Here is a 10,880-nt window from a genome sequence, read left to right as displayed (position 1 = left end):
CGTCCGCGGCCGCCGCCAGCGCCCCGCCGGAAACGCGTCAGCGCGCGCCCCGCCCGCTTCCGGCCCCGCTGGCTCCGCGCGCCGGGGGCTGCGGCGGGCGGCACCGGGAGGCCGCGGGTTCGAGACCCGCCCGGCCTCCGAGGGGACCCGGGTTCGAGACCGCCCCTTCCTGCGAGGGACGCGAGCCTGCGTTTCGCCGTAAATCCCCCCGGGTCACAAAGCCCAGCGCTGACGCCGAGGTCAGGGGGAGAGAACACGGTCTCAAGCTGCTCCAGGGGAGGTTCAGGTTGGACATTAGGAGGAATTTCCTCCCAGGAAGGGTGATCAGACAGTGAGGCGGTGGAGTCACCATCCCTGGAGGTGTTCAAGGAAAGACTGGACGTGGCACTCAGTGCCAAGGTGGGGATCAGCCACAGGCTGGACTCGATGATCTATGAGGTCTTTTCCAACCTCAATGATTCCGGGATTCTGTGACCCCTCAGCTCCAGGGAGGGAAAGGAGAGGGAGCCCCACAGCACTGGATTTCAGTAGTTTTTATTTCTAGCATCCATACACATCCCAGGTGAATGATCTCCTGTCATGACTTAGAGCGCACCACATGACCATGCACAAGCAGGGTGTTTGTATATTATAAATTATTTCTTCCAGCCTCCACCAGGCCTCAGCAGACACGCCACTGCTAGGTATGGAATTCTAATCAGCAAAGTTACAGGCAAGGTCTTCTTGTTGACACTGAAGCTATTTCTCTGGTCTATTCCTGCGTGTGGCAGCTCCTCGGTGGGAAGGACACAGCTGTCTCACCACCATCCTCAGGACTTAGTTTTTCTGGTAGTAGAACCATTTGTCAACTGTGTGGGGCAGAAAAAAGGAGGGGGTTAGTCCCCTGTGAGCCACCCAGTTATTAGGTAGTCACGTGGCAGCGTGTATGTGTCACCTCCAGCTCAGGGGCTTCCTCGTGCCTGGCACCAGCTCCACAGCACAGCAAACGGGTTCTGGCACACACCTGTTCATGTGGATCTGTTTTCCCAAAGAAGTCACCCTTCTTGCTGGGGCTGCCATTAAGAGCATCCACGACTTGGTGCAGGCAAGGACAGCAAGCCAGGCCTCCTTCTGCCTTAGCTGGCTCAGGAGGCAAAGCCATTTGACCTCCAGCTCCCATGCCCACGTGGAAGACATGGATTTCTCCACAGGTTTATTCCCCATGAAGGGATTGGAAGTGGCAGCCTAGCTCCTCTTTCTGCTCCCAGCACCACCCTCAGCTTGCCCTTGGGCCTGGCTACAGCAACATCCAGGTTTAGTTCAGACCCTCATTTTCCTATGGACAGCTCCTCTGAGGAAGCCCCTGCTCTGTACTGGGATGTCAGGGTGGGTTTTGAGACTCACCTTCAGGCGGGATGGGGTTGGCAGCTTTACACGGCGGCGCCTGAAACAAGGAGGGCATTATCAGAGACTAGAGGTGTCTTTACACTCTCCACACAACATTTAGGGCTGCCCAAGCCTTTCCTGAGCACCATCTAAGATCCTGTGGCAGCTGGTCAGCTGTGGGGAAACAACTGAGCTCACGTGCAGCGTCCTGTCGCTCCCGGAGCCTCCTCACTCTGGAGATGGCCCAGGTGCCCGAGGTGCTCTGCTTCAAGTGCAGGCTCCAGGGCCATCTGCTTCCCAGCACAAGCAGCTCCCACTCCAGAGTCTACACAGGTGCAGGCAGCTGCTTTTTTTTTTTTTTAACCTACAGTGCTGCTTTAAAAAAATATGGGGGAATAGAGGCACAAAGGACTCTCTGAGAACTCCTCTGAAGAGCTTGTATTTAACAACCAAAGGCAGACAAAATCCTTGTCTGGGGACACATCCTCCACAAGAGCTTTTGAAAACCAAATTGAGATCCCTAATTGGGATACCAACACTTTAGAAAACAAGACAATGGTTTTAAAGGTCTCTCCAAGGCTACAGAGAGACTCAGGTTTTCAGTGATGGAAGAGAGGCAAGATTTGCATTTTGATTTTCCTGTCCCCTCCCTCTAAGCCCTTTCAGGTTGCTAACAGCAGTACTTTTCAAGTCTAGGGAGAGACAATTTATTCCTGAGGCTGGACAGGAGAACTACACCAGGAATGTCAAGCTCTTCATTCTGAAGTATACAAAACCCCTGGAGGATCAGACTCTCTTTTCTCAGAGACAGACCTGTACTGTGAAGCTCTTGGAAGGCCAAATATTTTAAACCCTCTCAGAACAGCTGACAACCAAGCTATGGCTCAGAAGTTTAGCCCTCCATGCAAACTCTGTTTGGGATTCCATCTCCCAGATGACTAAGGGCAGGGAGAAGCCTCTGGAGGAAGTTTGCTCCCCATCCATCCTGTTTAACCAGAAGCAGGTGTTCAGTCACCCAAAACACTCTGAGCATGCCATGTGCCATTCACACAGAGAGGACAGTTCCCCACACAAATTGCACCGTTTTTCCCGACAATAACACTGGGATTTGGCCACTCAAACTGGTACTTACTGCATCCACAGTAGCTTTTGCACAGTCTTGACTACAGCAGAAAGGGCTGCCAGACACCGTCAGGTTGGTGCTGAAAGAGATGAGGCACCTATGAGAACCTGCAAGCCCAGCCTCCCCCCCAGGAGCATTAAATAATGGAATATTTAGGATCGCAGTTACAGCTGCTGGGTGGAGGGGGAAGGCCTGGGGAGACAGCCAGCAGCTAACAGAAAGCATGGCACCACTCAGGAAGGGAAGGTCCAGGGCTTTTTGTTTAGGGAAGAGGAAGGTGCACATTACCAGAAGCATTAACCCACCAGTTGATCTCCCCTCCGTCAGTTTTCTTTGTTATTAAAGCTTTCCAGTGCTCGTGGGTGCCTTTGATGACGTCCAGGGCAAAATCCTAGAGTTGGAGGCGAGAACAAACATCACGTTATGTGGAAGCACCAGACCACCTTCCCCAGACTATCAGTTACAAGGAGCTGATTTTAGACAGCTCTGGAAGGGGCTGGAAGAAACCTCTTCTGCTCCGGTGCCGTTCAGGAAGAGCAGAAACTCCCAGCGCGCAACAGCCAAAACAGCCAGGATCGTACCGGGGAATTGTTTTGCTTTCAAGATGGGAGGATCTGCCAAGGTCACTGAGCGAGCTTGAGGCCAAAAGAAACTGAACACAGTCCTGGGCCAGTGCTCCATTATGGAAGCACCTCCACCCTGCTGCTCCTCCCACTCAGTGTGTCTCCAGCAGCTTGCTGATCCAGGCCTATCCAGGAGCTCTCCTCCACTCCAGGCAAATGATTCAGACCAGCAGGAAGAGACACGCAGCTAATCAGTCTTTGCAACTACTTTAGAATGAATTGGTTTCCAGGCATATTAACCTATTTCCTTAAAAATGAGCAGTATATGCTCAAGCATTAACCTGTCAGCCGGAGAAGGAAGCACTCACAGTTCTTTGTTGGTGCGAACACCGGCACTAAATGTCCCGGTTTGATACCAAACCAAGCCAAATAAAACACTGTAGTGCATGTGTGAGGTTCTTTATCCTGATTTTCCAGTTTCCTTGACGGGTTTCACCCATCCTGAAGGGCAGCAAGGTGCTCCAGCCCAACCACCCTAGTGCTGTGCTACGGCCAAACGGGACAAGTCCTTTGTGACTTCCATGTTCTTTCCCAGACAGGGCTTTTGGGAGAACTCCCCTCCTCTGCACCACCTCTGAAGCTCTGGAAGTTGAGTGACCTCACTAAACCCCTCATGGCACTCCAGGAAGGGCAGGAGGGAATCCATGGAAGCAGGATTTCACCTGCTCAGGAGCAGTAACTTATCTGATCCAACCTGGAGAAGAGGCAGAGCAGTAGTGCTGCCAAGGCAGAGCCTCACTCACAGGGCGTGAGGGAACACTTCGTGCCTGAAGGAAGAAGTGTTTTAACTCCTGAGTTAGCTTTAACTTGCACCAGGTTGCAGTGGAACAAAGCCAATGGGTAAGGGAGGCAAAGGGTGATGTCAAGCTGCCCTTGCTCCAGAGCTGAAGCAAATAAACCCGGTGTTTCCCACCTGGTTCTGACACGGAGGTTCCCAGCCCTGCAGTGATCCCACACAAAGAAAATAATCAACAGCACCAGGGTGATAACCCCAGGCATTTTTCCCTGGTATCCCTGCACTCACTAGGCTGGAAAAACAGCAGGATGACTGACAATAACTATCAGCAGCCCCATACAAATCCATTTCTCTCAGCGACTCACTCATGTCCCCACACACACCCTGAGCTCAGTTTCTGGAACACGTGCCTCACCACAAAGCAAAGTGATCCTACCTTGCCTTTAAATTCCCCATTAAAAGCAAACTGGTTTTCTGGCTTTCCATCAGGTACTTTGTATCTTCTGAACCAGTCCACCGTAGCTTCTAAGTATCCAGGCTTCATCCTTCTGACATCCTCGATGTCTGGCGGGGGACACGGAGTTTGTCAGCCAGAAACAGTAACAGAATTTACTGAACTCTATAGAATTTATGTGGCTCGGCTGAGTTGCTCCGAGCTGTGCCTCTTCCAGCCCCTTCCCAAGCAGCCTTAGCAACACTTCAGACAGGTTCCCTGAAGACACAGTGAGTATCTCCTCAGGGAAGTTAGTGTTTCATGCTCACGGTGTATCCTGAGTGTCCCCAGGAGCACGGACACATTTAAACAGCTTTGATTAGAGCCTTGGGGGACGATCCCTTTCCTTCCACTGTACAGCCACCCTCTGCTTGGAATGCCAGGCTGTGCAGAGCACTGGCCACATGTGACAAACAGCAGTGAAATGTTTTGCTCTGGGATTGTCGTTCCAGCATCACATCTCATAAATACCACTGCACAGAAGGAGCAAGCCCTGTCCCCATCTCCTGCAGGCTCTCATGGGAGAAAGGGAAGCACGGATCCTGCTCCTCCCTCCTGTAACTCACCATTATAGCTGTCTGCTTCCGGGTCTTCAACGTTGATAGCAATTACCTTCCAGTCTGTCTCTCCCTCATCAATCAGAGCCAGCGTGCCCAGCACCTTCACTTTGATGACTTCTCCCCGAGAGCAGACCTGCAAGGACAAAGATCTTGTTGTCCATACTGATGCATCCAAGGAATGCACAACAGGAGGCTGTGCAGGAGCTCAGCAAGCAGCCAGGCACCACGAAATTAGCTCTTGCTGTCAGCAGCTCATCAGCCCTAGCTCATCTCAGCAACAATCTCCAGAAGCAGCAGAGGGAAACATCCCATTGTTAAGGGAGAGGAGGTAGGAAATGAATAATGTCCCTGGATAATTGACTTTGGAGACATTAATTACACGTTTCAGGAGACATTTAGGATGCGTTACCTTGCTTCCAATTTCGCACACATCAATCGGATCGTTATCTCCACAGCAACCAGTATTTTCATCCTTGTGACCTGGGTCTTCCCAAGTCTGGAAAAAAACCCCAAACCAACATCAAAATCAACCATACATAAGCACGTTCAGGTCTAAAGAGGCAGTAAAAAGCAGGTTTATTTGGGGCATGCAGTTGCCTGCAATATACAGAGGAAGGCCCACTCCACACCTGCTTCCAGGTCTGGTGGTTGGGCTCCTGTTTCCCTTGTGCCTGGGAATTTTGAACCCAAGTTAAAAGGTCTCATCTTCCAAAAGGCAAGCAGCTCCTCCTACCCACAAACCCCCCTTCAACAACTTTCCAGACTTCCTCCTCTGTCCCACAGCTGCGTAAAGGTGAAGTTCACATCTATAAAGGGCACTTGATTTGGCTGCCTGCCTGTTCCTCTCCCTATTCATTCCTTAGCAGAAGTTTCCTGAGCTCCAGATAGCAGTCCAGCAGAGATGGCAGACAGACAGGGTGTATTGTTTCCTTTTAATTAAACAATTAAAGACACTGTTAACCCTAGAGAAGTGATAAGAATGCAGAGTCCCACTGTGCTCCCCAGTGCATCTCACCTGCTGCGGTGAATGCAAATTGAAGGACACGACTCCAGAAGCCAACTGACTCCAAAAACAAGAGCTGTTTAAAACACACTCCTGATCAGGAGTGAAAAGAACTCCATGACCACTTGCATCATAAGGAACATGTACTCCTAAGGTGGCTGAGACATAAAAAAGAAGGAATGTTCTTCCCAAACCTCTGCATGCCAGGACAAGACCAGTACAGCCAAGACCTTGTGATAGATCCAGAGTGTTCAGGAAGATGTTTTGACACCTGGGTGGTGCTGTAGGGCCGTTCACAAACACTATCACATTCCTCCACCAGGAAGTGTTAAGCTCTTGATGCATAAACACCTTTGATCCACGAACACATGACAGAGCAAAGGCTTCAAAAGACACAATTCTGCACAAAGAAACAGGCTCCAGAATCCATTCAAGCAGGAAACAACTCAGCTTTGAGGCCCTGTGTTAAGCCATGTGGGGAAAACACTCGACATGTGCTACTATCAAGAGTAGAAATACCAAATTCAGTGTGTTTGCCTGTGATCTGTCACTGACAGCTTATTTCTCTGAAGGAAACTCCAGCCTTAGAGAACATCAGAGGTGAACAGCCTTGTTTGAAGTCCCTCTATCTAGCAGTCCCCAGCCATTTAAGAGCATGTGTCCAGATGTCACTATCAGGGTCCCACCTTGCCAGCTGTTTCTGGGAAAGCACATCTGTGCAGTGGTGGGCGTTGGCAAGAAGAGTCTCCCATGAAGATTCAGCCTAAATCCTGCACCATTAGGATAAAACTTTGTGCTTTGCCAGGCAGGAACTGAGGGCGCTGCACTGCCACATGCACGATGACAGCTCCCTCCAGCCACACAGAAGGACCTGCCAGCTCCTGCCCAACCAACCTCCGAGCACCTGAGGGTGAGCAGCAGCTGCTCATCCTCAGGGAGTTTGTCTATGACATGAGATAGAAGTCTAAACCTTGGGATTTCTGCTTTAAAATATCCCTGTTTTCCTGACAGGTTGTCTCCCTCAGCAGGATAATATATCCAGCTGCAAACACCGTGCTCCAGATCAGACTCTCTGCTGACCTTTTTGCTCATTAATACAGTGGCAATCACAGGCACCTTCCCCACCAGGATGGATGAGCAACTGGGACAAAACACAGTACCTGTGGGATAGCACCATAATTCCAGATGTAGCCCTTGTGGGGAAACACGTTCGCTACAAAGCGCAGTTTCCCTTTCTTCACATCTTGCTTAATTGGGTTCAAGGGTTCCTTTGTTGAAATCTGAAAGAAAAGTTATATAAATCTCTCTGCTTTACCCTCTATGAAAAAAAAAAGTGATTTTTTAAAATGGAACCGAGAAGCCAAGAGACCAGGAGATGATGCTGATGCCAGCGGCAGATACCGGACAACTCCTGTTGCACTACCATCCCTTGGGATATGGTTTCCAGCAGACTTACAAGCCTTGGAATCACATGGGGTTAAGAGCCGTAAAATATTGCTTTAATCATGGGAGAACACCAAGGCATTCCAACTCCTGCAATCTCAGCCTCCACACCAGACCTCCAGCATTAAGCAAGTACTGACGGGAGAGGTTAGAAACCACTCTGATTCCAGAGGCGGAACTGAGGAGGAATCAGCAGAGCCAAGGATTAAGACAGGAACTGTAACGTAATTACCTCCATTTTAGCGTTTGTCCATCGAGGTACCTCCACAACCATGTTGAACACATTCTGAAGAAAGCAAAAGAGCAGTGAGTGGGAAGGAACTGCTTTAAACCAGGAACACAAACAAGTGAGCACAAAACCCAGCCAGTTCACCTGAAATACTAACTTTTTTCTGGTTTTTTTTTTTTTTTCCAGTGCTAATTTTGATACGGCTGATAAAAGTCCTGTAGCCCAGTCAGTCACATGTCATCATTCCAAGCTGAACCTCACGAAAGACCCCAAAGGCCAGAGGTTCCCACACGCTCTCCATCAGTTGCCACCTACAAACATCCCCATCACATTCCCAGGCTACAGGAACAGGTTAAATCAACGGCAAACAGCTGCTTACAAACTACCCTGGAGAGAACAAAATGGGGTTTGGGCCATATTTATTAAATACAATGTGTTTAATGCTCCAGGAAGAGCCACTCTGGCCATTCAGAAAAGACAAGACCAACAGGACAAGCCGTTTATTTAATAATGTGGGTATCTGTGTACTGGCCTGAACGAGTGAGAACATCACTCCCAAATATTCTAGCCATGATGTAGGGAAGGATGCCCTTTCTGCAGGCTGACACTCCTGTAAAAGCAGACCTTGCTAGCGGCATGGTGTGAGGATAAAAGTGTGGGGGAGAAAGGCAGAACCACATCTCACAGTATCTTGTTTACAGGTGACACTTGAAAACATCTCCTGTTGATCCAGCTGGGCTGAGAGTTCAATGTCAGCCTCCTCTCCAAGAAAACAAGCTTTTCCACACTTGAACCTTAACATCTGCTGTTTGAAGAGATGATGGCTTTTTAACAAAAAGCCAAACCTTGCCCCCTGGCCTGGGCAAGGTTTCTAATCCCCACCTTAAGCAGTATTAGCATGGCAAAGTCCCTCGAACCTGTATTGCACCATAATTGGATTGGTATTGTGCAACAAGTGCTGTTACATCACTGACTGCCCACACCCTTCCCTAGCAGAGCTTTATTACACCCCCCTAATTGCAGGGGGTCACTGCTCATCTGCATTTTATATGTAGAAAGGCAGATAACTATTTTTATTCCTAACTCGAGGGAAGGAATGAGGCAACAGGAACAGGCTGGGCCGAGTGCTTAGGTCTCTACAGGCACAGAAAGATGACCTGGGGCTGCATCTTTGTAAGGACTGAAGCTTCCCCATGGTCCAACCTGGCCTAAGGCACACAGAGAAAGCCCAGGGTCACCCCTTTGCAACGACACAGGTCCAGGTAAGGTCAATACACCCCAGCCCAAGACTGAAAAAACCACGCTGCAATCCTCTCAGTGTCTTAGGAGTCTGAGGATAAAGATCAAGGAGCTCAGACAGAGTGAGACAACCTTTTGCTCCAAGCTGGGCTCCGTAACGTCGCTGGCAGCCCACCTGCTAAGTGATGAGTAGAACCTCAGTGCTGAGGGCACTCCAGCCACACAGAGAGCCCCATGGGACCAGCACTGTTGGGTAACTTTGGGGACTTCGACCTTCAGCTACTGTGACTTTTTTCTCTGAGTGACTTGGCACAGACGTGCTGGCAGCAGCCTGAGGGCACACCAGTAGCCCAGTTTCCCCTGTTATTACCAGTTCAAGGAAATCCTCCTCACCTCTGTACTCACTCCCCTGCTCCTTCCTCCCCTGATCTGCAGGCATCTGCAAAGCGTGGCATTTTCTGGATTTTCCTTGTCTGGGTTACCTGCCAGGCACCTGCACTGGGAACTGCTTCACCACTGTCCTTGATGACTACAATCCATCTTTTCCCTTCTGAGAAGGCAAAAGCCACTTCAGACTTCCCAGAGCACCTCAGGTAGCCCCATCACCTTCACCTCAGTAGCTCAATCAGCTGCTTTTTAAAGGTTCATCTCTCTGCATATTCTTTTCCTTTCCCAGAACCACTCCCCACCTCTGAATTTCAGCTCTTTCTAACAAGTATTACTTGGTCCACTACATTTCTCGAGCTGCACAGCTTTTTAGCACGTGTCAGAGGAAGAAACAAGCTACAACAGTGAAGGACACAGTCAGAGAGCCTGAGGTACCACTGAAAAAACGTTAAATGAAAACTGAAACACAACCATTTTGATTTCCTGAAGCTGGGACATTTTTTACTCAGAACAGCCTAATTTGACTAAGCACTGGCTGCTAGAAGGATGTGAAAGCCCTGCAGCACTGCAAGGGGCAGGTTTGGCCAGGCAAGAGGTCCCAGGAGATGCTACAGCAGGAATTTAACATCCTCACCCTCTGATCGGTGTTGGATTATACTGCAGGCGTGAAGTGGCCGTACTGCAGTCAAAACCCAAGCCTGAGCTATTATGCAGCACCCATAGGAATGGATGTAGATGTTACCAAAAAAAGCAGTTTCCTGCTTAGCTAACCCAAAACGCCTGCATGGGTGAGCTCAAGCCAACCACTCGCATCTCTGACGCAAAAAATGAGAATGAGATCATCCACTCTCTTCTCCCGGATCGCTTCGCCCGAGGCCAGGACGGCAAGAAACCCATTCCCTGCAGGGTTAGACAATGGCTCCATAAGGTGCTCCTGCAGTGTGGGGAACTGGGAGCCTCCCACGGGTGTTTCAGGACCCTCTGAACCCCTGGATGTTTCAGGACCCCCCGGCGCCGTGGATGTTTCAGGGCTCCCTGATCTCCTGGATGTTTCAGGACCCCCTGTTCCCCTGTGTGCTTCCAGATCCCCCGGTCCCTTGGATGTTCCAGGACCCGCCGGTCCCTTGGATGTTCCAGAACCCCGGATCTCCCGAATGTTTCAGGACTCGCTGATCCCCTGGGTGTTTCAGGACCTTCTCTTACCTTCCCGGCGTCCGCGTAGATGGGGATATCGTGGAACGGGGAGATGTAGCGCCCGGCGGCATCCTCTGCAAGGCAAAGGGAGGGGGCCGAGGGTGAGATGCTGAGGGGACCCGCCGACAGGTCCCACCTGAGCGGACCCAGGCGAGCGACGGCGGGGTGAGGAGGGGAAGAAGGGGGCGCGGGGTGTCCCGCGGCGGCTGCCGGAGCGGGGCAGGGCGGCACTCACTGAAGAAGAGCCGGTACTCGGGGCTGTGGGGCCCGGCGCGCTCCTCCACGCCGTACCCCGACATCGCTGCGCGCACGCGCCCGCCGCCGCCGCCGGGGGACACTGCGCAGGCGCCGCGCGCGCGCCCGGCCCGCCCCGCGCCACGCGGCCGGGAATGGTCCTGCCCGGCTTGGAATGGTTCTGCCCGGCTGGGAATGGTTATTCCCGGCTGGGAATGGTCCTGCCCGGCTTGGAATGGTCCTGCCCGGCT

General features: G+C 51.2%; 1 protein-coding gene across 1 annotated transcript; it reads right to left on the bottom strand.

The window, feature by feature from the left end:
* Positions 1–518: 518 nt before the first annotated feature.
* Positions 519–10,740, bottom strand: PPA1 (inorganic pyrophosphatase 1). Its single transcript, XM_042022400.1, has 11 exons — positions 10,631–10,740; positions 10,405–10,469; positions 7,579–7,632; positions 7,064–7,183; positions 5,310–5,396; positions 4,907–5,033; positions 4,284–4,411; positions 2,794–2,879; positions 2,498–2,567; positions 1,384–1,423; positions 519–848 (listed from the first exon to the last, which is right to left on the bottom strand). Exons 1-11 carry the CDS (start codon positions 10,692–10,694, stop codon positions 817–819), a joined length of 873 nt encoding a protein of 290 aa, XP_041878334.1. The 5' UTR covers positions 10,695–10,740; the 3' UTR covers positions 519–816.
* Between the last annotated feature and the right edge of the window lie 140 nt (positions 10,741–10,880).

This window comes from Corvus kubaryi, unplaced genomic scaffold, assembly GCF_017639235.1.
Source record: "Corvus kubaryi isolate FWS band 111438036 unplaced genomic scaffold, C.kubaryi_AGA036_p1.0 126, whole genome shotgun sequence".
Taxonomy (NCBI): domain Eukaryota; kingdom Metazoa; phylum Chordata; class Aves; order Passeriformes; family Corvidae; genus Corvus; species Corvus kubaryi.
This window is presented reverse-complemented; position numbering and strand designations above follow the sequence as displayed.